Source organism: Primulina eburnea, chromosome 3 (assembly GCF_022965805.1).
Source record: "Primulina eburnea isolate SZY01 chromosome 3, ASM2296580v1, whole genome shotgun sequence".
NCBI lineage: Eukaryota > Viridiplantae > Streptophyta > Magnoliopsida > Lamiales > Gesneriaceae > Primulina > Primulina eburnea.
The window spans coordinates 13,295,733-13,319,890 of NC_133103.1; the positions used below are offsets into that span (position 1 = coordinate 13,295,733).

Below are 24,158 nucleotides of genomic sequence, written 5' to 3' on the forward strand. Positions count from 1 at the left end.
AGGTGGGGTGGATCAGAGGATATGGAATGAATTTGGTCTCATCCTTGTAAATGGACGGGACTTGATTGGACTAAGACATTGATGTACGACGTTTTTGAAACAACCGTCGCTATTAGCAACGGTTTTTCAAAAAACAGTTGCTATTAATAGCAACTGTTTGAATTAAAACCGTCGCCGATTCACATCGGCGACGGTTTTACTAAACCCGTCGCAAATATTAGCGACGGCTGAAAAATCGTCGCTAAAAAAAAGTGGGCTGGGCTACAGCCCAGTACAGCCCATGAATAAATCCGTCTCTGTGTGAGAGGGATCGACCATGCTCATATTTATAATATTAAGTAATATATTTGGCTTAAAAAGTAATATTTTTTTATGAATGACCCAAATAAGAGAGTCATCTCATAAAATTGACTCACAAAAGTTTTTATGGGAAAAAATTATTATAATTATTTGATAGATGAAAGTTTTTCTTTAAAATGATATTGTCCCTTCAGGATGTTTAAAACTCTTAGCAATTTTTCTATTATAATATAACCTCCATTATTTCGAGATTATAACCATACGAATCAAGCATCAAAACTTACAGACATGGAATATTTAGAGAATTTTTGTGATACTTACTGTTAAAATACGGGTAGACGTGAAATAGAGAAATCGGAATGATTTGAATTTTTGAATATCATTTAATTCAAGTACGTGTTTTATTTGAAATAATTCAAAAAGACTCATATCTTATTTGAAATAATTCAAAAATTGTGTGTGTTTTGGTGTATATATTATATATGCACTTGGTGAATGCTTGTGTTTGCAAATTGAGACGACAATCATACATAATGAAACATATGAAAATTGCACATCAACACATCAACGTTGAGCATATTGTTAAAGATGAACAATACATTAAAATTGTATAAAACATATGAAAAATATCCAACTAGGTGAGTGACACCTCAATATCAATATATCAAAATTACGTATATAATTATACACACACATGTGTGTACGAGAAACTAAGGAAACCGGAGGCCAGATACGAAAAATGTGTTGTTTTTGTTTATTTATTATCGGGAGGATCCGTCATGCTACTTTTGACGTTGATTTTTGGCGAATACATAGAATGAGTCTGGTGTTAGGAAAAGAAAGGAAAGAAAAGCAAGCGGGCAGGCAGGCAGGCAGTTAATGTTTCCACCCAACAGAAACATTTAAATGCATCCCCCATTTAATGCATTCCCTTGGCCCCCTACCCCTTCTTCTTCCATATATATTAATTATTATAAAATTATTGTCATATTAAATAAATATTGTAAACATATTTAATGTAATAATTGAATATGAAATCTTATCCTAAATTTAGAAATTTGGTATATGAAGAGTCATAAATCATCGGCATATAACATCGATTCGATCGATGATGATAATATTAACTCAAATTCACGGAGAAGTCGTTAATGTCACATCGGGTATGGAAAAGCTCAACTTTTGAATACAAGTCGGGGTTAACCGATAATGAAGATACCACCGGTCATTCCTTTCTACGATTTATTGGTGAATCTATACGAACTTAAAGTTCAAATACCAATTTCAACTTTGCTTTAAAATGATACAAAAACATGCGCTAGCCAAATGCATGTTATTTCCATTTTTACAAATCATGGATGAATGAAATTCGATACATAAATCCGTTAATAAAAAAAGCGCAAAAACTTTGACCGCCAGTGATGTGAGTAAAGCCAAACAACAGTAGATTTCTTATTTTTCATTAGAGCGACCGCCGGTGATGTGAGTAAAGTCAAACAACAGTAGATTTCCAATTTTTCATTAGAGTCTAAGTAGTAACGTAAATAACATGTTCAAGAAAAGTGTTCACGCTGTCAATAGTAGTTTCTCATTATTGTATTTGCAAAATGCTATATAAAATGAAATATAAAAGGAGAAATACGACAACATTGTACCGTACCAAATCAAGAAGCAAAGTTATCTATAAAACGTCACACAAATCAAATATTATTCCAGAGTCAATACCCGAACCACCACCCTTGCATGGTGCTAAGAACCGCCGCCGCCGCCGCCGCCACCAGCCATGAACGAGGCTGCATGCTTCGCCCTTATCACGATGCAAGGATTGTTTTAGTTGTGGTTCGTTCTTGACTCACCCCATGAATTAGCTCTTCATGTTTTTCAAAACATCGACACATATTCAAAACACCACACCAAATCAACCTATTCAAAAAATGTCACACGACGTCACGAAAACGTCAGCTTTCGCAATTGAGGGCGGCCTTTATCTTCTGCACCGTGCATGTTATCAAGTTATTAACGGTCTCCACCGATTCGACGGTGAGTTTGGCCGTTGGAAGGCTGTTCACCAGTATCTGGAACGCAACCGTTAACAAAGATCCACTCACTCCGTGGGCCATCCCAATCGGCCCATTACTTGAGGGCCCGCGAGAGCTCGGCCCATCTGGTACAATGACGAATCCTGAGGGGAGCAACGCCACGTAGGCAGAATCGCCACCGTTCATGACCACGTGCATGGCAGGTATGTCGACCGGCGCGTACACAACAAGCGACCCCGCCGCGTCTATGCATGTCTCCTGGAGGATCAGCATGCTGCTCTGGTTCGAGTTCATGGCCTGTGAGGTAAAATGACAAGAAAGTCCTTAGTACTTTTGTACATGTTCCACAGCTGGGCTGACCCAGAAAGCTGACAGTTGACAAATAATTTTGACTTTTTTTATAATTCACACAGTTAAAAATAATAAAATTAAGGTTGAAGTAAAGACACATCATGGTAGGATATAAAGTTGATGAATAAATCCAAAATTTCAAATTCTGTTGTCCCATGTAATCATGATTACATCAAACATGAAAATAATAATAAATTCACAGTGAGAATCGAATCATCAAAATATCACGTGCATATGATTCGTATTTTCCATTTTTAGTTTTCATTAAAAAAGCGAAAAATGTAAAGTTTAAAAAGTAATGGACCCAAAGACCATATTTTAGAATTCCAGGTTTTTTTTTTTTAAAAAAAAACTTAGATCAAGAAAGACATACAAAGTGCATCTTACATAACATAATTCAACATAAAATAAATAATTATCGATATTTGCTATGTGAAAAAAGTCAATTTCAAGAAAATTAAATGCACTTTCCAAACTTCATCAAGTTGTAGAGCATATATGAAATTTAAGCTAGACACAAAAAAATATGGTGAAATAAGAAGCGGGGGCTTACACTTGCACGGAGGAGAGAAACACAGTTGCCATGATCTTGTCCCTTGGCAATGTGAGCCATTTCTTGCATAGGGCCGCCGTTGGAGAGGATGTCCCACTCGCTCCTCAGACGCTCGTCGCGTAGGAAGTCGAATAGCCTTTGAGGCGACACTGGCAACCACACAGACGTGGCGGCACTCACCACAATACCAGGTGGCTCCCCAGGGTCGTCGACACTCTTCCGAGTCATGACCCTTACATCCTCGTCTACATTGCCTGAATTAAGCTTGTTCCATTTATGAAGAGTTGAGGCGCACACACCAGCACAGAAGTTGTTGGTCATTCGTTGTGCCAACTTCAACATACTCTTCCGCCCGCCAGATGTTATTGCTGCGCATCAAACAAGAAAATGGTCGATCAGTTATATATCTCATAACCTTAACTTCGGATTAGAGTTACTATGGATACATGCATGCAGAACGGTGCGTAGGAAAGAAACAGAAGAAAACAATACAATGCTGGAAATTATTCAGATTATATCCGTTAAAAAGATATGAACTCCACCTGTATGATCGCAAGCAGGTACGGAGGATGACATGAGTATGGCGAGACACTCGCATTGGCGTTGGAGAGTGGCTATCCACCGTTCTGCGCCAAAGCCCATTCCAGCCCCAATCAGAGGTCGGTAGAGCTGGTGAATCACACTTTCGTCATATTCGGCATGTTCCACCCATGTCACCTGCAAAATAGAAGGACAAGGAAAAACACAAACGTTTAGCCACAAGTTATTTGTTAAAATAATTTTAGAACTACAATTTTTACACATAAATTTCATTCTACTATTAACATGACAATATAATTATTATTTTAGACCAATGCCTCAGCAATGCAATTTAGGTAATTTTAACCATAAAAGAACTATTAAGCCCCCCCGCATAATTGTATCCACCAACACTCAATTAGCTAGTTTCTCTCTGATTTTTTTTTTAAAAAAGAAATAATTAAAAGAAAACCCAATTTCCTCGAAGACAAAAACCCAAAAGTGGTAATAAATAAATACTAAAAAACACAGCCTATCCGACCATAATTAACCACGAACTATAAAAAAAATAAGGTTCGATAAAAAAAAAAGTATCAGTAATAAAATATTGGGCCATTGGCCAGCACAAAATTATGCAAGATTTGTAGGCACGAGGTATGATGTAGTTTAAACAAACAAATTTGTGGCGAGTCTTGGGGTTTGACCAAAAGGTCTTTAATTGGTAGCAAAACAAACACATCATACGGATGGAAATAGACACCACAGTTGCACAAATTTAATGTGTGACCATTGTATCAGATAGGGACAGAATAGAAACCTAAAAATATTTAGTTTTTCCATAAAAACTCTTACGTTCGTTTCACGGGTACCCAACACTTCAAAAATTAATATTTTTTAGTAGAAAAGTATATATACATCATATCCACCAATTTCATGAATATAAATATGTGATATATATTCTTAGTTTTTAGTTTACCAATGTTAAAAATATTATTTATTGCATCTAAATATTAGGAAATTAATGTGTCCCAAGGAGCAAAAAGAGGAGCAATAGATGGTTCTATTCATTTACATTAAAAGGGTTGATTAGCCTCGATTAGTTAACCCATGTACGGTATTAGTAAACTAATAACCATCCGATCTTGTAAAAGTAAGACTTTATTATAAAAATATACGCGGCACTAGAAGCGATGATTCGCTTGAGTTTCATATCTTCAAGTCCAAAACATTTGAAAAACTTTTAAGAAAAATTCAAGTTTATAAAAAATGAGTCGCAAATTTCTTGAATCTTTAACAAGAAAATAAACATGATTTTAAACTAAATAAATGCTCCCAACTAAGCTCCAATGGTGCAGTTGCCACAACAAACTTAGTTAAAACCAAAAGGTGAACGGACCAAACACGAGGGGAGTCGATTGATGAACACAACTCCGAGTTTGCAGCAAGTAGCAGTCAAACAAGAAAATCCATATTTTGGAAACAAGAAACTATTACCTTAGAGTAGCCATTAGGCATATCTTGCACCACACAGCCGGAAGGCAGCCTTCGGCAGCTCGAAAACACCGGGCCACCGGATGTTTCACGAATTGTATCGATGGATACATCGACAACAGCCCACACACCCTCGGCGTGCTGCTTGCAGAATCGGAGAAAGTTTACGTCGCGAACAGGGACTAATGGTGATAGAACTTGGAGCTCAGCGTGCATCTAATGATAACAAAAAGGATAAGAAATTAATTCTTCGTCCTATTAAACTAAAGAAATACAAACTAGGATAATAATTGGCATTTACCAGCTGAAGCGAACCATTTCTTGTTCCTCCCATGCCGCTACATATAACATCTGTGGTTGAGGTTCTTGGAATTATACAAGGAAACATCTCCGTCCATTTGTTCTATAATCACAAACAATAACATAAAGTCAAGAATGAAGGGAACTCTAAACAATGTGGTTTTAAATGTCAGATGAATGTATACCGAATCCATCAGCGTCTCAACGAGGGCCAAACTATTGATGATCACCATACCGGTCTCCCTCGAAGCTTCGGTAACAAAGCCATTTGGTTTCATACCAATAGAGAGGGTGAATGTCCTGAAATACTCTTCATGATTCAATACTTCTCTCCCACCTTCCAAGCTTTTAATCCAAAGTGGCTCATCAGTTTGGGCCATTTTCACCAATTCATCCATGGCAGACAAAGCAAGCTCCAAGTACACAGATCTCTCCAATGATCTGTCGATTGGGGTGATATTCGATGGTTTAGAAGGTCGTTCAATAGAGAGAGGGGGCGAAATCCCCGATCCGAAATGAGGAGGGCCTGAAGGAAGAGCTGGAGGAAGGGCATTTAGGCCTCCGAAGTCATTGTTTCCTACTCCGAGTTCTAGGTTTGAGTTAGGCATTGGAAGGCCCATGGATGCAGCTAAAGATGAAATGGGGCGGCCTAAAAACTTCCCTGCAAGGGTGCAAACTCGGTCTAATTCGTCTTTCAATCGAGCATTCTCTATTCGTAGATGTTGCTCTTCAAGGGATATTTCCCCGATAATGGCCGGGCCGCCACAGTTGGTGCAGATGGGGTTCCTCATCATCTCCCTCATCGACATGTTTTCAGCTCGGAGCTTGTCATTTTCTTGCCTGAGTAACGAATTCTCATGGCGTTCGAGTTGCGTCTGGGGCAATATTCACATAATATCCCCATCAAACACCAAAAAAAAAAAAAAACGCAGAAAGTTCAAAATTTATCCGCTTTTCGTGTGTGTACCTTCATCTGAGTTCTTCGATTCTGAAACCAAAACTTGACCTGTCTAGTCTCCAAGCAAAGCCTTCTGCTAAGCTCCAATCTTTGCTTTTCATCAGGATGTGGACACTCCTTAAAAAGACTGAAAAAAGCATTCAGAAAGCAACAAAATTCGTCAAAAACCAACCAGAAAAAGGGTAGAAATCGGAAAAAAATAGAAAAGTTTCTTGAAAAAAGCAAACGTTTCAAGTTCTTGGATTTGCTGGGGAGTGTGTCGGTGGTATCTTTTCTTCCTCGGTGGCTTGTCGGCAGCATCAAGATCATCTCCGGAGACACCATCCAGATTATCACTCCCAGATCTGCTCTCATGTTCTTCATCTCTACTCCTCCTTCCACCGACGATGGTAGACTCAAAATTCTCCCCTATTTTCCCCACCTCACCTTGACCCTCCATACTCGTTTGCTGCTCAAATGTAAGTGAAATCCATCAATAAAATCATCCCACGCAAACATACATACAAAGAAATATATACATATACAGAAATATAGAAAGAGAGAATCGGCGTTACGAGGGCAAGAGAGAGGCCGGGGGAGTTGAACAAGGCTTTGGCCGCGAGTGACTGAGAAACAAGTAGGGGCTGCGCCATTGCACCAGTGGGCATGCTGCTGTTACTCTTGCTTCTTAGAGTAGTTTTATTGCTATTAAACTGTATATCAGAAACAATTCTTACACCTACGCCGCCACCGCCGCCACTGCTATCAAGAAAATCCTCAAAATTCATGAAATATCGCCCACTGTTGAAATTGCAGAATCTCCGAGATCTTAACTTTATACTAACATTCGCATCAACAGAATCACTCCATGCATATTTCAGCTGTAAATGAAACGCTTTGCACAGAAAAATATCTAAAACTTTCACACCAACCAAAAAAAATAAATTCCAAACTTATATAAAATGGAAGGAGAGAGAAATGAGAGAGAAAGGAGAGAGAGGTAGCGGAGACACGAGGCCTGAATCCAAATGTCTCCAGCTTCCTCTCCAAAAGGCTAATGTTTATACGATAGAACAAAAGGAAGAAAAAGAAGGCAACCAAAAGAAAGTTTCTATCCTTCTTCCTTTTCTAACAGACATTAAACTCCACAAACGAAAGCCACAAAAAAGCTAAACTCAAAAAAAGCTCCAAGTAAAAACCCTAGTTTAAAGGACTTTTCTTGCTATCTGGTATCTCGATATCTGCATGATTGACTTGCAAAAAGTTAGCTTTTTCATGTCCTACAAGAGTAGGAGAAGGAAAGTAAAATAGATGGCTTGTTTTTTCCCTCGGAAGACTCCGAAATTGTTGCAGAAAGAGAGAGAGAGAAGAGTTAAGTGCAAGCGAAAGAAGAAAGGAGGTGAAGATAATACCCGCAATAATATGTGGAGTCATCGATGCCCACATATATATATATCGCCAAAAAACATGACAGGAAACGATTGGTTGACTATTTTACACACAAAAAACACACTCAAAAGGTTGCTTTGCTTTTGAAATATTGTTTCTGTAACAACAGTAAAAAAATATGTAAGGTATAAATCAATAAATAAATCGAATCCAATATTATGAAAATTTAAAGACACAAGTTCACGTCGAATTAGTTTTATTCTAACTCGATTCAAAGTTTGAAATTTTTTAAAAAAATATTCAAATTAAAATTCAAGTTTGACTCGAAATATTCGAACATGCTCATAAACTATTCGAAATATTGCTCGAATATAAGTATCTGAAATATTCGAAATTTATTTATTTAATATATATTTATATTTAATTAATAAATTATTAAGACACTCGAGCGACTCGCAAACAAAATAATTTAGACTTAAGTTTGACTCGAAAAAATTTCGAGCATTTCGAGTTCGACTCGAATACGAATCAAATATTTTTCTAGCTGGTACGAAAAGTACGCGAACCGGCTCAATTTGTTTACATCACTAATATAAAGACTTGTTTTCTGGAAAATTATATTCATGTTATGGATGTGTTCAACCGGAGCATTGTATTGTCAATCTGTGTATCCCATAATCTACATTTATTTAAATGAGTAGATCTCTTGTGAGACGATCTTACGAGCAAATAACGAGTCAATCTTATACATATTATTATAAAAAATAATTAATATAATATGCATCTCACAAAATTGACTTGTGAAACTGTTTTAGAAGAGTTTTTGTTTATTTAAGATGGAGAGTCTATGATATGAATCAAGCCATTGGATGCTGAATTTTTAGGATAATTTCTTAACACTAGCATCACATTAACTGCATTATAAATATAATTATAATGAATGAATTTCAAATAATGGGAATTTAATAAGTTACTTTTTCAATATTGTTAGTTTACTGATGAGACACTTAACTATGATGATGTCTTTCTCCTTAATTTTTTTTAAAAGAATATGTTTACATGGAAAATAATATCAGGATATTATTGACTTCACATTTTCAATTCAATTAACTAAATAAAGTTATAAAGGACATTAATTTCCTGAAGTAGTCGAGCTTTTATTTAATCAAAGCAAAAATTTGTGTGAGACGGTCTCACGAGTCATATTTTGTGAGACATATCTCTTATCTTGATCATCCATGAAAAATTATTACTTTTTATTCGAAAAGTATTACTTTTTATTGTGAATATCGGTAGAGTTGATCCGTCTGACAAATAAAGATTCGTGAGACTGTCTCACAAGAAACCTACTATTTAATCAATGAGATTCACTAATTTAAACATTCCAATCATGAAATGTCATGCAGGAAATCAAGTACAACTTTATGTCATTAATGTTAACATGCCTAGATAAGTCTCTTTTAATTTTTTATGCTATTATTTTATTTCTTTATAATTATAATAATTAGGTTATGTTTGATAAATATATATGACTTTTTTTAAAATAAACATAAAGAAAGATGGACTCAACGGAGACGAGGAGAGATAATCAATTTCCTCGGAAATGAAAAAATAAATACAAGTTCATTACTTCTGATGGTCTATATATATATATATATATATATATATATATATATATATATATATATATAAAAGTTCGAACCGACTTTAGAACATTTCAAATATTGTCATTGGGAAATAATAGAAATTTGAAAATTGTTTATCTTTAGACTTGTTCATTTTATATGAAGGGGAAGTTATTGAAAAATCCCCAATCAAAAAATTTCTTTGGCTTCACTCCCTACCCACAAAATTGTGGTACTATGTCATGCAAAATGTGGTACACTTCATGTGGAAATGTGGTACACTTCAAGTGGAAATGTGGTACTAAAAAAGTACCTAAGGACTGAACACAAAAAAAAATAGCGGCCGGAGACTGAACCCAAATTTCCCGTTATATGAACATATGTGAACCCGCAGAAATTGATTATTATATTTTTTTCTGACTATTTCTCATTTTTATGGCAATCATAAAACCATTTTTTAAGAACATACCTTGTGAAGACAAAATTTGTCCACTACGGCCCTGATCACAACTTTATTATTTGGCCCACAACCTGTTTAGACTCAATCAACTCCTTCGGACATGTGTGAACCCAAAGGACTTGTTCATAAATACAATTTTTGTTTTAAAAAAAATTTGTAAGACGATTTCATAGATCTATATTTACCGATGGTCGTTATAGTTCATGTATACAATAAAAATTAATAGCTTGACATAGAAAAGTAATACTTTTCTTATGTTGAGTCTAGTCGAAGACACGTTTCACAAAATTAATCAATGAGACGATCTCACAAGCTAGATCCATGAAACTGGTCGATCTCGTCCATACATGCAATGATAAATAATATTCATAGAAATTAATACTTTTCATAAGTTGGATCGGATCGCAGACTCGTCTCACCAGGGCCGTAGTCGGAAGTTTTTTATCAGGTGGGCAAATTTCGTCTCGAGAAGCATCTTGTCTTACGGTTGTTGTAAAGTGAAAATGGTTGGAAAATGTATCATAATCAAGATACTAATGAAACTAAGCACATGTAAAAAAATATAAATAATTTTGTGGAATTAAAAAAAAAAAACTTATATTCAATCTGAATAATAATCTACAATCAATGGTTGTTTTAATTTTGGATTATTAATCATGTACAAATTAAACATATTTTTTAATCAAACTTAAAATATGATAAACTTTTTCCTTTGTCATAAAACTTGGAAACATATAATAGATTCGCAAAATAAAATCTCAAAACTTAGAAATATTATTTTTTGTTTATTCCAATCATTAACTCATTGCAACAAATTCGTAAAATTATATTATTTTAGCAACATGAAAAATTTAAGTACAACGAAGACCTCCAAATTGCAATAGCTTAAAACAAAAATTCTTGTAAACATTTTATCGTGCATTTTTAATCATTCATCATACAACAAATGTTAATAAAACTCACTTCAAAACAACCGATTTAATCAAATTCAAGATAAAGAAAGCTAAACGTAATTATCTCAAACCAATAAATAGATAAAATAATACGTAAATATGATAAATTTAAGTATGATGCATTAATTCTCATATCTATAAAAGCATAAAAATCTAAAAATTACAATCTTTATTTTTTTTTTTTGCAACTAGACAAAATAAAAAATGCTAAATATTAGTCAATCATTATTAGATATGTTTAATCATAATTAAAATTTAAAAATAAACAACTAATTTATAAACTTAATTTATTATTTTTTAAAAAAGACTTAACTTCAAAAATAATAATAATAATAATAAATAGATGTGATTAACTGTACTTAAGTACATTTAATTAAAGTATTAATTACGCTTAATTCGATCAAATTACAGTTTAACCGTTTTTTCCGTTTTTTCCGAAACGGGGCGTTTTTGTCAAGTTTCAAGCTTAAGCGTGCTTAAGCAGAACTTAAGCGGGCTTTTAGAACACTGCAAAATTAAGACGTAAATCAATCTCACATGAGTTTTTTATGAAAATAAAATAAAATTAAATTAAACTGAATGATTAATTGATTAGTGTTATATGTTGAAAATGATGTTTTTGATACGTTAATAATTTTACTTATTTAAAATATTTTTATAATACAAATATAAATATTACTGTTGAATTAAATACAACATCATGTATTTGTATTCAAGCAATATCGATCAAGATTATACAAATTTAATTATGAAATTTTAGAAGTATAAATAATGAACTAAAATTAATAATAATACTAGGACTAAGCACACATATTTTGTGTGCAAAGAAATAAATATTATTTTAAATATTTTTAGAAAAACTATTTTAGAAAAAAAAAATCCAATAATCGATTCTACTAATAAAGTTATACAATAGATATAACTCTAATTTTGAATGAGGTTTCACCGAATCTATTAAAAGTTAGATATTTCTATATTTTACTAATATAGATTATATCAATAAAGACTACTAACCTTTTTAAATTTTGTACTTTTCAATTAATTAATTAATTAAAAACGTAATATATATTGAGCACTCGATCGAGATTAGTAGACCAGGGATGAAACTAATTAAGAGCTGAGAAATCAAATCAGATACTTTTAATTAATTCCTACATTAATTCAGTCAAATTAAATTGGATTATGTAGGCTTTACTAAATTAATACATAGCAAAATGAATATTACTCGAATTAAATTAAATATTTCAAGCATATATTTTGGAAAAAAAATGGTCATCGAAAATAAATCGGCGGTATGACCTTTTTATTTCTTGTGCTGCATTTACAAAATATTTATTACAATCACACACTCAAATGTAAACAAATTAAATGACAAATATATTGTAAAGTTCAAAATGCGATAACGTAATCTAACTGCATACAAATCTAGTAATAATGAAAATTGCAGAATTAATTTATTTTAATCTTACATTTATTCAAGGTGATAGGCATGTTTACATATTTAAAATATAGTTTTTGTGTTTTAAATGTTATTCGAGACATGATTGAGGAACGGAGACTTTGGACCGTAAAAGAAAAATATTTTTATTAAATGATTATTTTTAATTATTTAATATATTTTATATTTAATACGAGATTTTCGACAATGTTATATTTTGATGTGTTTTTACACGTCTAGTCGTATTTTAAATCGATAATCGATTTTGACGAAAGTAGGGACTTTTTGAGAACTCAGCTAATATTTTCGAAAACTTTCCTAAACTAAATATTTTACTTACACTATAATGAGCCTATTAGACCTATGTTATTGGGCTTAAACCCCTACCCTACTATTTATATAAAAAGATTGGGTTCTAAAACCCTAAATTTCAATCAGATCACACGCCTAACACTACGACTCGTAGGGTAGCCTGAGTCACACACTGATAGGCTCGTAATAATTAATATTTTATTTTCATATTTCTCGTTATTTTAATCTCCGATATGTTTAATTGACACATTTTTGTGTAATTTTATTGTAGGAGGAACTTTTACGGTCTTGGAGCAAATTTGAGTAAAAAATGTGATGTTTATCGCATTTGAAGTTTCCAAGATAGAGTTTGAAAGAGAATGGCCAAATCAGAAGAAGTCCTGGAATAAGGCGTGGCCACGCCTTATGACAATACTTCAGCTGCCAAAAAATTACAAGAAGAGAAAATCTAAATAAAATATTATCTATTATTTTATATTTTATGATTAGGGTTAATTAAGAGGTTAGTGGGCTTTTAGCAAAAATTTAGACCCAAACAAATCTACTAATCAAGGAGGCGGCAGCTTTTCTTTTTCTCTCCAATCACAAACCAATTTCATTCCATTTTTTCTCATGTGAAGGAAGAGAGAGGCGCAAGACTCCAAATTTTCCTCCAACAAAATCGTTTGCTCCTTTATGCTTTCTTATTTCTTTTTCATGAATATTTTATATCAAACTATGTTAGGCTAATTTTCTCAGTCTGATTCAAGGGATAGTCTACTGTTTAATTTTACCACTTTGAGGTTTTTGCGCTTTAATTTATTATTCTTGTTTGCCCAAATATTCGTTGATTTATGATTTAATTATATGAATGTTATATATCAATTAATCTGACAATTTAACTTGATGTATGATTTTCTAATGCTAACCATGAATTCAGTGATCCGTAATTATCATGAACGATTGGTACATGAGTAGCGATAGATTAGGCGTGTTGTGCTATCATAGCATATTTAATCTGAATAAATCGGTGAAACTCGATCTATCAATTGCAGCTATCTCGATTGTTAGATTTTAGGATTAACTGTTTTCACGAAACTAAAATGCTGTCTTTAATTAATATGGAACGCTATCGTGCCCAGTTGATTATTGGTAAGTTTTGACTGGATGCTGGGTTTGGTCAATTAATTTAGGAAAACACAAGAATTTTAGCGGCTATCCCTATTATTCTAAGGTTAATTGTTTGGAATAACATGAATAAATGATTGGTTAACCGATGAACAATGAGATAATTAAATAGTGGGATCCCCTTGAATCAGTATTTTTCTCGTATTAAATTCTTCAATTTATTCTCGTTGATTAATTTTCAATTCTAGATTCAATATTCTTTCTTACTTGGTAATTTTAGTTTATATTATTTTATTTAGTAATTATCAAAACAAATCCCCCCTTTTTATTTTTATTATCAAAAGAAATAAATCTACTGTTCCCTGTGGATTCGACCCTACTCACCATTACACTCGTTTTTTTATTTAAAAGGGTAGGAAATAAGTTTGGTGGCACAACGACAGCACACCACACACACACGTTTTTTAGGCAAATTCACGTGAACTTTAAGGAAAAATGCAGGAAGGATTCTTCCCCGTCTCTCCGCCAACGTTCCTCGCATCTCAAATTATTTTCCGTACGTGAAACACGCAAAGCACGCCTTAATCTTCCTTCACTCATTGTTCATACCATATTATGTGTTTGTTTGATAATAATTTATGAGTGATCACTTGGCGTCAATATTCTTCACGCTTTAATATATTTGGATGGAATCATTTAAAATTCTAAGAATATTAATTATAATGTAGAATGAAGAGAAAATCTTGATATTACAAATAATATGTGTGCTTAACTAATCTGAAAAGATTTAGTTGCATGAACGAAATTTGAATTTTGTTTGACAAGTAAAAAAATAATTGGCATTCATATCATTTAAAACGTACGAATGTAATAGATTTCGAAAATTATTGAGCATCTTGAAAAATTAATATAAAATTAAAAAAGAAAGAAATATATATTCTTAAAAAAATGGTCCAAATACAAAAAGTACAGATTTTTGATTAAATTTAAATGAGCACAAAATTAAAAAACTATATTTAATTATTTTTCAAATAAATGGGGTGAGGTGGATAGAAGAGGTGGAGCACATGGATGCTCGTCTTGATATGGAGAATCCATGTTTTTTAAGCACAGATACTCGTTGTAACGTGGAGCATTCGTGCTTTGTAAAATCCTGACATATTGCTCGTTGTGGTGGTAGTTTTGCAAAAAAAAAATTATTTTAAATTATTTTTGAAATATTTTTTTATTTTTAAATTAATTATAAAAAAACCCAACTATTTCATATTCATCTTTATTTTATGAACTATAAGATACACATTTAAATATTAAAAAACCCCTAGAGAAGCCTTGGATTGATGGAAATGCTAAGAACTCGCGCAAGAAATTTGTATTTTGATCCCTCGAACACAGAATCTCTCTGTGGAATTGCATGAAGAGCCACTTTCTTCACCTCCAAATTGTCTTACTTGATTGGCACAGTGTTTTTGGGGAGTTCCTCAGACAATCTTACACACTCTTGGACGTTTTCTGGTGAGACGAAGCATATTGAAATGAAGGTTATATTGTAATTATAAAAAAAATAGTAAGAGATTAAAACAAAATTTGAAATAATAAATAATTTCGTTTATTACAAAACTTGTTCGAATTATTTTATCGATTCTAAATAGTTACGAAATTCATTTTTTAACATACTGGCAGAGTGGCAGTACAAACACAACTTAAAACACGAGAACTAATCAGAGGGAGAAACTTTTCTGGTACTCCGTTGATAGTGTGCATCTGTGCCACTCTTCTTCCAACATTGACGCCAACTGATCACTCACTTTGAGCTCATGGTCATATTTTTATGGGTAAGTTCGATGCTACAGCCCCAACGACAATTTCAAATGTTGATATTTATTCTTACATGTCGAGTCTATAATAATTTCGAGGCAAAAAAAAAAAAAAGATAACAAGCAACAAGTAGAGTTAGTTTAGCAGTAGAATATAACATCGATGAGAATATATGCTTTTCTGCTGATATTCAATTAACACTGATTCATGTCATTCAGAGAATGAAACATTAGCAAAAGACCAAAAAAATACATTTTCATTTTACAACAAGAACTTCCCCTTCCTACTACTTCCTGTTGAATAAGCTTTTCAGTTTACCTCGTTCTAACCGTTCGAGTAGCTTCTTTGCACCTTGGACTTCCATTTCCGTAAGTTTCTTGAGATAACCAATGGCTCCATACGAAACCATCAGTTTCTTACATTTCTTGCTTGAGGAGAGCAATGAAAGGCAAGATACGGCATATTTCTTGGCTGTGTTGTGAGGGCTTGGATCAAGTAGGGCCACTAGATTTGGCACGCTTTTGTTGTTTTTCTTAACTTCTCGACAATTTTGTGAAATGGTCACCAAGCTCGAGATAGCTTGCGCTGCAACTTCCCTGGAATTATTTGCTTTAGCCTCCAGCATTTTCACGAGAAAAGGGATGCATCCAGCTTCACCTATCGATCTTTTTGTTTCGGTTGAACTGCAAATTCGACAAATTGCAGATGCTGCTGCTTGTTGAGCGCCCAGAGAACCAGATTTCAGCACGTGGACCAACCTCGGGAGAAGGCCTAAAGAAACCAAAACTTCCATGGAAACTGATCCGACCAAGTTTTTTAGAGCCCCAACTGCAGATTCTTGAGGCAGTGGGCCATCTAAATAAGCTAAAAGGCTCCTAAGCCCACCTTCTGAGACGACAGATCTTCTAAGATCATCATTGCCCGAAGTCATGTTTTGCAAGCATTCTGCTGCGTACTCCTTGGATCCAAGCAGAATCCCATGATCGAGAACATTGATCATCGCCTTTACGATCCCTTCTTCAGCGAGTACTTGCCGTGTCTCTGGCACAGCCGAAATATTTTTCAAGGTACAAGATGCAGCAGCTTGCAAAACCGAATCGCCAGTTTGACAAATCTCAATCAAAGGCCTAACTCCACCATGCCCGACTATGGAACGAGCTGTTTCAGCTGACATGGACAACCTTTGGAGGGAAATTGTAGCCTTTTCTTTACCCACAGCACTACCGGATTCAACAAGCCTTATAATGGGCGGAAGAACACCTTCTGATACAAGCCAGTTCTCGCAAGCCCCGGCTTCTGCAAGTGAACAGACGACAGTTATAGTTTTTTCTCTGATTCTTGGAGAAGTGGCGGTGAGCAGTTGGACTAAAGCGGCAATATTACTTCGTCCAATGACGGACAATACATTTTTTTCGTCATCTTTCATGCCTTCCACGAGGCTATCAAGAGCTTTATGCTTTGCCTCTAAATGGCCAATCTGAAGCCGAGCAAGCAACTCTCGTATATTTCCGAAAGTTGCAGTGTCCACTTCTGTTGAAGCACTTGCTGCCGCTGATGAAAAAGTAACCTCGCCAAGTACTCCGGTTTTGATCAGTAGCCCACAATCACGTAAATTTAAATCGAGTTTCCCAGCCAATGCATCAAGATCACTTTGCATACGAAGCTTACCCTTGAATTTCTCTTTCACACACAACTCTGCCAATTCAATTGCTTCCTTCAATGTAATAGATATAGCCTGCAATTGCTCTTTACAAAGAGTATTCTTTGAGAAGCAAGGGTGACTAGATAAGTCCGATAATCGACAAGGAATTGATTCCAACTTCGTGATTATCATCTTCCACCTCCCAGTAAACCCTTTAACTTCCCTTGCCTTCTCTAACGCCCTCGGAACAAGTCCTTGTGCTTGTGATAGTGATTCTTCTGTTGAGAGGGTATCATCCCTATATTCTTGTCCTCCATGTTCAATCATGATTCTAGTATGATAAGGATCACGATCACACTTATACAAGAGCACGAAAGAGCTGAAAAACCAAAAAGACAAACCTTAACAAAGACTTCCCATTATCAAAATATCGCAAAAAATCAACAGCAACAGCTTTATTAAAAACCATCAACCGTGTCCATGGATCAGTATACTTTGCGGATGCAGAAAATTCAACTTTTAAAAGTGCAAAGATGAGTGAATCTTGCATATAATAAGTGAAAGAATTAGATTCCACAGATATGAAAAAACTTTTTGATCGGAGATGAAAACTATACTAAATACCATAATTTTCTCATAAAAAAATTAAAGTTGGGGAGTAGTTGTATCCACCGATTATTAAACAAAGTAATCATTAAAAATGACAAATAAATATACAGGGGTGGGGCGGATTTAATAATTAGGGAGCTTCAAGAATCTTGCACTCGTTTACTGAAATGAGATCGGACAGAAAACGAAAAATACCAATGAAAACCCCCACAACTATCTCAATAACTTTTATAACATAATCAATGGCTAAAAAAAATTAGTGTAGTCGAATTACTTAAATTAGATAAAAACAGAAAACAGTGATGAAGACGAAGAAAGGAGGCAGGTGAAAAGAAAGAAGGAAACTTTAGAACAGCAATAACTAGAAACACAGACAAATTCAATGTGCCAATATTGCCATTCGCCAAATACATGTAATTTAATAAGAAAACACAGTAATCCACTGCTAAGGGTAGAATGGCAAAGCAAAAGCATGAAACTTTACTTCACAACATCAGAATCAGATCTTCTCAAAGATAATTGCTTGCATTTTCTCAAAATTTAATGTACATCCCAGCAAATTTAACTAAAAATCCATTTTATTTTCACATGATAGGGAAAAAGACTTTGCTTTGAAGAGAAGGTAGGGGTCTCCGTCTCCAGTTGTAAATACACAAGAAGTGTATAAATAAATTTCTGAAATGGGCCAAAGCAAAAAGGTATAAATCATCAGAAATTTGAGCAATAAATACATAAATGATTAAAATAACAGATAGCAACCTTAAATTGCTTTGTCTTTTGCCTACCATACAAGGCACTCAACACCTTTAATTTCAGCCATCAAGTTAGTGCATCTCTACTGGTTCTGCAAGCAAAAATCACAGTCAAGAAATCAACCCATAAAATGATAGATCAATAAGTATCCAGCACTAATCTTGATATCAAATAAAAAGAAAAACAAGAATTGGGGAAACATAAATATTTCACCCACAATCCACCCCCATCCCTCTTTCTTCCTTAACTATCACTCTCTTGAAACAGGTTTTCTGAAAGAATAAATGTGACAGGACAATTTAAAGATCAATCTTTAAGAGAAAGCAATTATAACAAGTGGCTACAACCTTTTCTTTACACAAAGGAACCTTTTGTGTTCGAAGAGAATCCTACACCGGACAGTTGTTTTTTCAAGACTTAACTTAAGATATCCGGATGAAAACTCCAGGCCAGAAATTTGACATTTTTCAATAACATTGTCTCCAATTTTCATGAAAAGGCACGAATTTTCCTTCAAGATTCGAACTTTTGAAATCCCTACAAAATCCCAGGATCACTCATCCTTGAAACAAAAAACAAAAATAAAAAATTACACAGAGACACGCACTCTAATACTCTCACGGCGGTATCATAAAATGGCAAAAGAAAGGAAATGCCCGGAAATTTTTACCTTTCCAAACAGTAAAGTTGGAAATTTTAGAGCAAAAATATTTTCTTTAGTCGAACAAGGGTAAACCAAACCCAAGGAAATAGAATCACACAAGAATCTTGAACTGATAAGCTCCTGCCAAGAGTTGTCGAGTTGATTCAGTTATTCATTCACCCAAATTTGAAAATGGCTGGCCACCCACCCAATACCAAGTCGAACGAGAATAGTGAAAGCTTTAACACAAGCAGACAAAGTCCCTAGAAAGCGAACAAACGCTCGGATTCAAAACCCAAAAAAAAATTCAAAATAAAAACCCATTCTCTCTCTTCTCATGTGGAAGACATTGTCAGAGCTGTATCCGGTATCACATATCTCTCTAGAATGTGCTGTATTTCAATGGCATTCAAACCCAAGAATGCATTTGTTTATGCAGCATTTGGTAAACTAATGAGTGTACGTTGAGTTGTGGGGTACCGGGGGTTCGGACAAGGGAAGATAAATGTCGAGCAGATTGATATATCGGACGGCCGTGATCAGGTATTGGGACTGATGATCCGACCGTTGAGATTGGTTAAAATTTGAAAGTGCTTTGAGATATTCGAGGGGAGTGCAGGTCTATCCTGGCACGTGTACTATTTCTTCTAATCTTTTTTAAAAAATATTTCTTTATTTATTAAGTGAAAGAGCCCGCCACCTAAGGCCATTTAGAGAAATTTCATCTTCTAAACTCATAAAATATTTTTACGTGGTGAGATCATGTTACAGAAACGAAATTGAAATATAATTTTTCTAAAATTTAATAATTTGATATTGAAAAAACAGAAAACATAATAAAAAAATATAATTATACATAATTAAATTTTAAAACATACTTAAAAAATACTTGAAATTAAAAAATGATACATAATTTAAAATTTTATAAGCAATTAAAAAAACAAATGATTAAAAAATTTCAGAATTTTTTAACAAATTAATTAAAAATATGATATTGGTTATCATTTATTTATTGACTGAGAGACGGAAATTAGTGGACTGATTTTCTGATCTTTTTCGCTCAACTTGAGTTTCGCAAGTTCGATGGACAGAGGGTTTTATTACAGCTATTGCTATCACCATAACCAAAATAATAAGACAAGTACAAAATGTCCCAGAAACACTTTCGTGGCCTTCGCTGATTATTTCCTAGTCTATATTTGCACGTCTATACAGTGTAACAACGGGAGCCAAACAATAAAGTTCTACACCAAACATCAGCGACCCAATCATCAGCGACCCAATCGACACGAACCACAACTCATCCGCTCGTGTTCCAAATTTCCTATTTTCCCAGTTGGTGGAGGCCGAGAGAACCAACACATCCCAGCATCTCTTGCGTTAAAACTAGACCAAAAGAATGTTTCATTTGTAGATACTTGATATGGTCGACGATGAGATAAAAGGACGAGAAATGCAGAAATCCATTATCATGTAGCACTCAGGTTGACTATCCACCTATGCCTAAAGATTTTCAGATTTAATCAACTTGCCAAATGAAGCCAGTATCATTTATGTCTTCACTATAAGGTTATGCAGCTTGACGAAATTTTCTAATGTGAGCTCTCCTGGTCTTGACCGTGGAGACGAGAAAACTCAAAATGGGTAATGATATATCAGAAATGCATTTCAAATCATTCCTTACATTTCGAATTTATACAAATGTCGATATTTAGTTAATGCAGCTGATGATAGATTTGTACTAAAGAAAACTGGTGTCGAAGTTTAAATGTTACAAGTAGAGAATTTAAACTTACAGCAGCTGGAAGACTGGCATTACACAAAGCAACTTCAATATCAGGAGGCGAGCATATGTGCTGAAGTGATTTTCTCAGCATTTTTCCTTATCGTTGAATGCAGAATTCACCTGATACCATTATTATATCCAGTCTGTAAATGCGAAAATTTGATCCTCAGGATGCGGATGCAATATCTAGTAAATAGAAATAATAGCAACAAAATCTTCAGGGTAGCAATACGACAGGGAAAACATAATGTAAAGTCAGGTTTGAGCATTTGATGCTGTTACAACCGGTGACAATAGTGTGATTAATAGTTTAACAATGCAAACACAGCATTCCAATCATTGTTCATCGGTTAATTGTTGATCCCCGATAAATATGCACACCTAATGCACTGGAATAGACAGTTATTCATGCAATTCCTGTAAACAGGTAGACTTCCTACCTTGGCGAAAAATGATTCTCCATCCGAAGGACTTTAACTAGGCAATAATGAGGACATATCAGACTGTATATGAGATCTTACAAAATCCTCCTCCACAACTTCAAGTTAAATACATCAGTTTTACAGCTACCGAGTCTATGTACTAGTAACATGAGAAAAATTTCATTTCATGAGTTTAAAAGTAACTTTTGCTAGCACGAGAAGAGGTGTTATTAACAACTGGCTATGTCGGCAGTATCTCATCAACTAGTTTAGGTCCACTGAGTTTGTGATTTCGAGAGAGCTCATGAGAGTATTGCATTTAGGTGGAAGTCCAAGTGATTATAAAGAAGAAATCATTTCCTAAGCGAATTACTTAAAACAAATTGCTGTTTCCCTCACCAGCACCGCTATATGTGGATCCTAAAAACTCAACAAATCAAGAAATCATACGGCAAAAACCAAAACCAGGAAACAAAATAGAGTTTACAATTGATTAAACTTCCGATGTATGGATGCTTATCACATATTGATTGGTAACCAAATTGGTTTGTCCCAAAGGACACATTGTCTACTCTTCATTTCCAACTTTCAAAATTCTTCGTTTCTCCATCAAGGCCAAACAGATTACACAACCATCTTTATAATTATAACACTGTAGAAATGTGACTAATGTCCAACCAATACAACAAAAGTCCTCTCGAAACCTAAAATCACTATTCCATTATATCCCTAGGCAGGTTCAGCAAACTTATCCAATAAATGAACGCAAAAGACATACATGCCAAAATCAGTACCTCCAATGCGAACTGAATAACTTACCAAATGATCATATTTCGGACAATCAAGCACGTTTCCAGCATAAATGTGGCGTTTTAATGAAGAAATAGAGTAACTATGAGTCAAAGACCCCAAAATTCAAACCTTTTCAATAGCAAGAACATGAGTTGCACCAGCATTCACAAGTACATTAGTCAAGGAACCAGTCCCTGGACCTATTTCCAGCACTATATCCCCTTCTTTCACATTGGCCGCCGCGGCCAGCTCCTCGTTTATCGAAGCATTCAACATATAGTGCTATAAAACAATAACGACGACATTTTCCAAAACGAAACCCAGATTAAGGGAATTGAAAACAAAGAGCCATACAAACTCTTTAAGTTTTAACACGGGTACCGGGCCAAGGGATTTTCTGGGGAAGCGGCCTTGGAGTTGAGTGCTTTGACGGTTGAGTGGTAATCATCTTCTTTCCTTTTGGCTTTCCTTTCGAGGGTAGTGCAAGCTAGTGGGGTTGCTTTTGCAGTGGAGGTGGAGGTGGAGGTGGAGGTGGAGGTGGAGGTGGAGGTGGAGGAGGAGGCGGCGGCGGTGCGGCAATCGTGCAAAGGTGGAGATGGTGAAGCTTTAAGGTGAGCGAATGAAGGCGTTCAAGGGACAGAAGACAAGAGCGCAGACATGCTGCTTCCTGGTGAATTGATAAAAGGTTGAATCTTGACGAATTTTTTTTTTATTATAAATTTATACATTTGTAATTTATCATCTGACACATATTCATTGGTAATCATCTTATATTAATTTACAATAAATTTATGAATAAATTTTACGTATAGTTTCTATATGAAATAGAGTGAAGCTAATACAAAATATAATATTAATTCCATATATATAATATTTAATTTTTAAATTCAAGTTTATTTTTCTGTGTTTTATAACTATGAACATCACAACAATTATTTTTTTCTCTTGTCGATGAAACATACGACCACTATCTTTTGACGTTTTCTTCTAGGTAAATCCTCAGACTAACTTTGTGGCTTACCACTTGACATAATTTGTGTGAAATGTTCGTCCGAGAAAGTATTAATAAGAGGAATCGAACTTTTAAATATTGATCAAATGTCACCTACTGCATCAACTCATAATTGAGAAAATGAATGAAAAATATTATGGTGAAAATTAAAATTAAATTATAATAGGTGATTTACATATGCAAATTTGGTGATTGATAAAAATGTCTCAAATTAATTACGAAATCACATCTATACTATTTATACTAAATTGATCGGAGTTTGCGCAACCATTTTAGACCAGATTATTGTATCATAAAGTATTTAGTTTTAGAGTAAGTTTCTTGTGAGACGGTTTCACAAATCTTTATATGTGAGACGGGTCAATCATATCGATATTCACAATAAAAAGTAACAACACCCTTAGCATAAAAAGTAATATTTTTTTATAGATGACCCAAATAAGAGATTCGTCTCACAAAATACGACCCGCTACACAAGTTTTTGCCTTAGTTTTACCCAACAATATTTCGGGTAATTATTAATAAATTCAATATTGTGTATTGTCATTTTTATGCTTCGACTCCCACACATCACATGTAATTTTTATTTATTTATCCACACTCGTAGATATGAAAAAAAATAATAAATAAATAAAATTAAAAATTTTAACAAATAAAAATATATCTCATGTGCCCCCTATCTCCTTATTTGTTTTTGATTTGCTCTGAAGGTTTATCTAATCTTTTGAACTATCGAGTGGGGGCTGGTTTGATAAAGGGAATCAGATGTGCAAGATTGGCTCCTGTTATTAGCCATCTTTTTTTTGCTGATGATAGTCTGATTTTGGGAAGTACTGATGTGCTTAATTGTGTTAATATTAGGGAGGTGTTGTCTATCTATGCAGATGCATCTGGACAGGTTATCAATCTTCAA

The 24,158-nt window shown here is 34.3% G+C and overlaps 2 protein-coding genes and 1 long non-coding RNA gene across 9 annotated transcripts; 1 reads left to right on the forward strand and 2 right to left on the reverse strand.

The window, feature by feature from the left end:
• Positions 1–1,878: 1,878 nt before the first annotated feature.
• Positions 1,879–7,921, reverse strand: LOC140826613 (homeobox-leucine zipper protein ANTHOCYANINLESS 2-like). Its single transcript, XM_073189053.1, has 9 exons — positions 7,063–7,921; positions 6,736–6,956; positions 6,518–6,635; positions 5,736–6,425; positions 5,552–5,653; positions 5,254–5,466; positions 3,783–3,957; positions 3,241–3,608; positions 1,879–2,633 (listed from the first exon to the last, which is right to left on the reverse strand). The coding sequence occupies exons 1-9, from the start codon at positions 7,273–7,275 to the stop codon at positions 2,256–2,258; spliced, it is 2,478 nt and encodes an 825-aa protein (XP_073045154.1). The 5' UTR covers positions 7,276–7,921; the 3' UTR covers positions 1,879–2,255.
• Positions 7,922–15,714: 7,793 nt separating this feature from the next.
• LOC140826614 (uncharacterized) lies at positions 15,715–22,479 on the reverse strand. 7 transcript variants are annotated; one of them, XM_073189054.1, is made up of 3 exons: positions 21,030–21,205; positions 18,597–18,681; positions 15,715–17,607 (listed from the first exon to the last, which is right to left on the reverse strand). In XM_073189054.1, the coding sequence occupies exons 2-3, from the start codon at positions 18,623–18,625 to the stop codon at positions 15,873–15,875; spliced, it is 1,764 nt and encodes a 587-aa protein (XP_073045155.1). In that variant the 5' UTR covers positions 18,626–18,681; positions 21,030–21,205; the 3' UTR covers positions 15,715–15,872. The 7 variants fall into 7 exon arrangements, 3 of the variants coding, with proteins under 3 accessions (XP_073045155.1, XP_073045156.1, XP_073045157.1); XM_073189055.1 differs by lacking the exon at positions 21,030–21,205 and adding an exon at positions 19,261–19,683; XR_012116847.1 differs by lacking the exons at positions 15,715–17,607; positions 18,597–18,681 and adding exons at positions 20,498–20,619; positions 22,363–22,479 and having other exon boundaries at positions 21,030–21,139.
• On the forward strand, positions 21,619–22,905 carry LOC140826615 (uncharacterized). The gene is made up of 3 exons (XR_012116848.1): positions 21,619–21,693; positions 21,739–22,746; positions 22,795–22,905. It is a non-coding gene; the product is annotated as an uncharacterized lncRNA (long non-coding RNA).
• Positions 22,906–24,158: the final 1,253 nt, after the last annotated feature.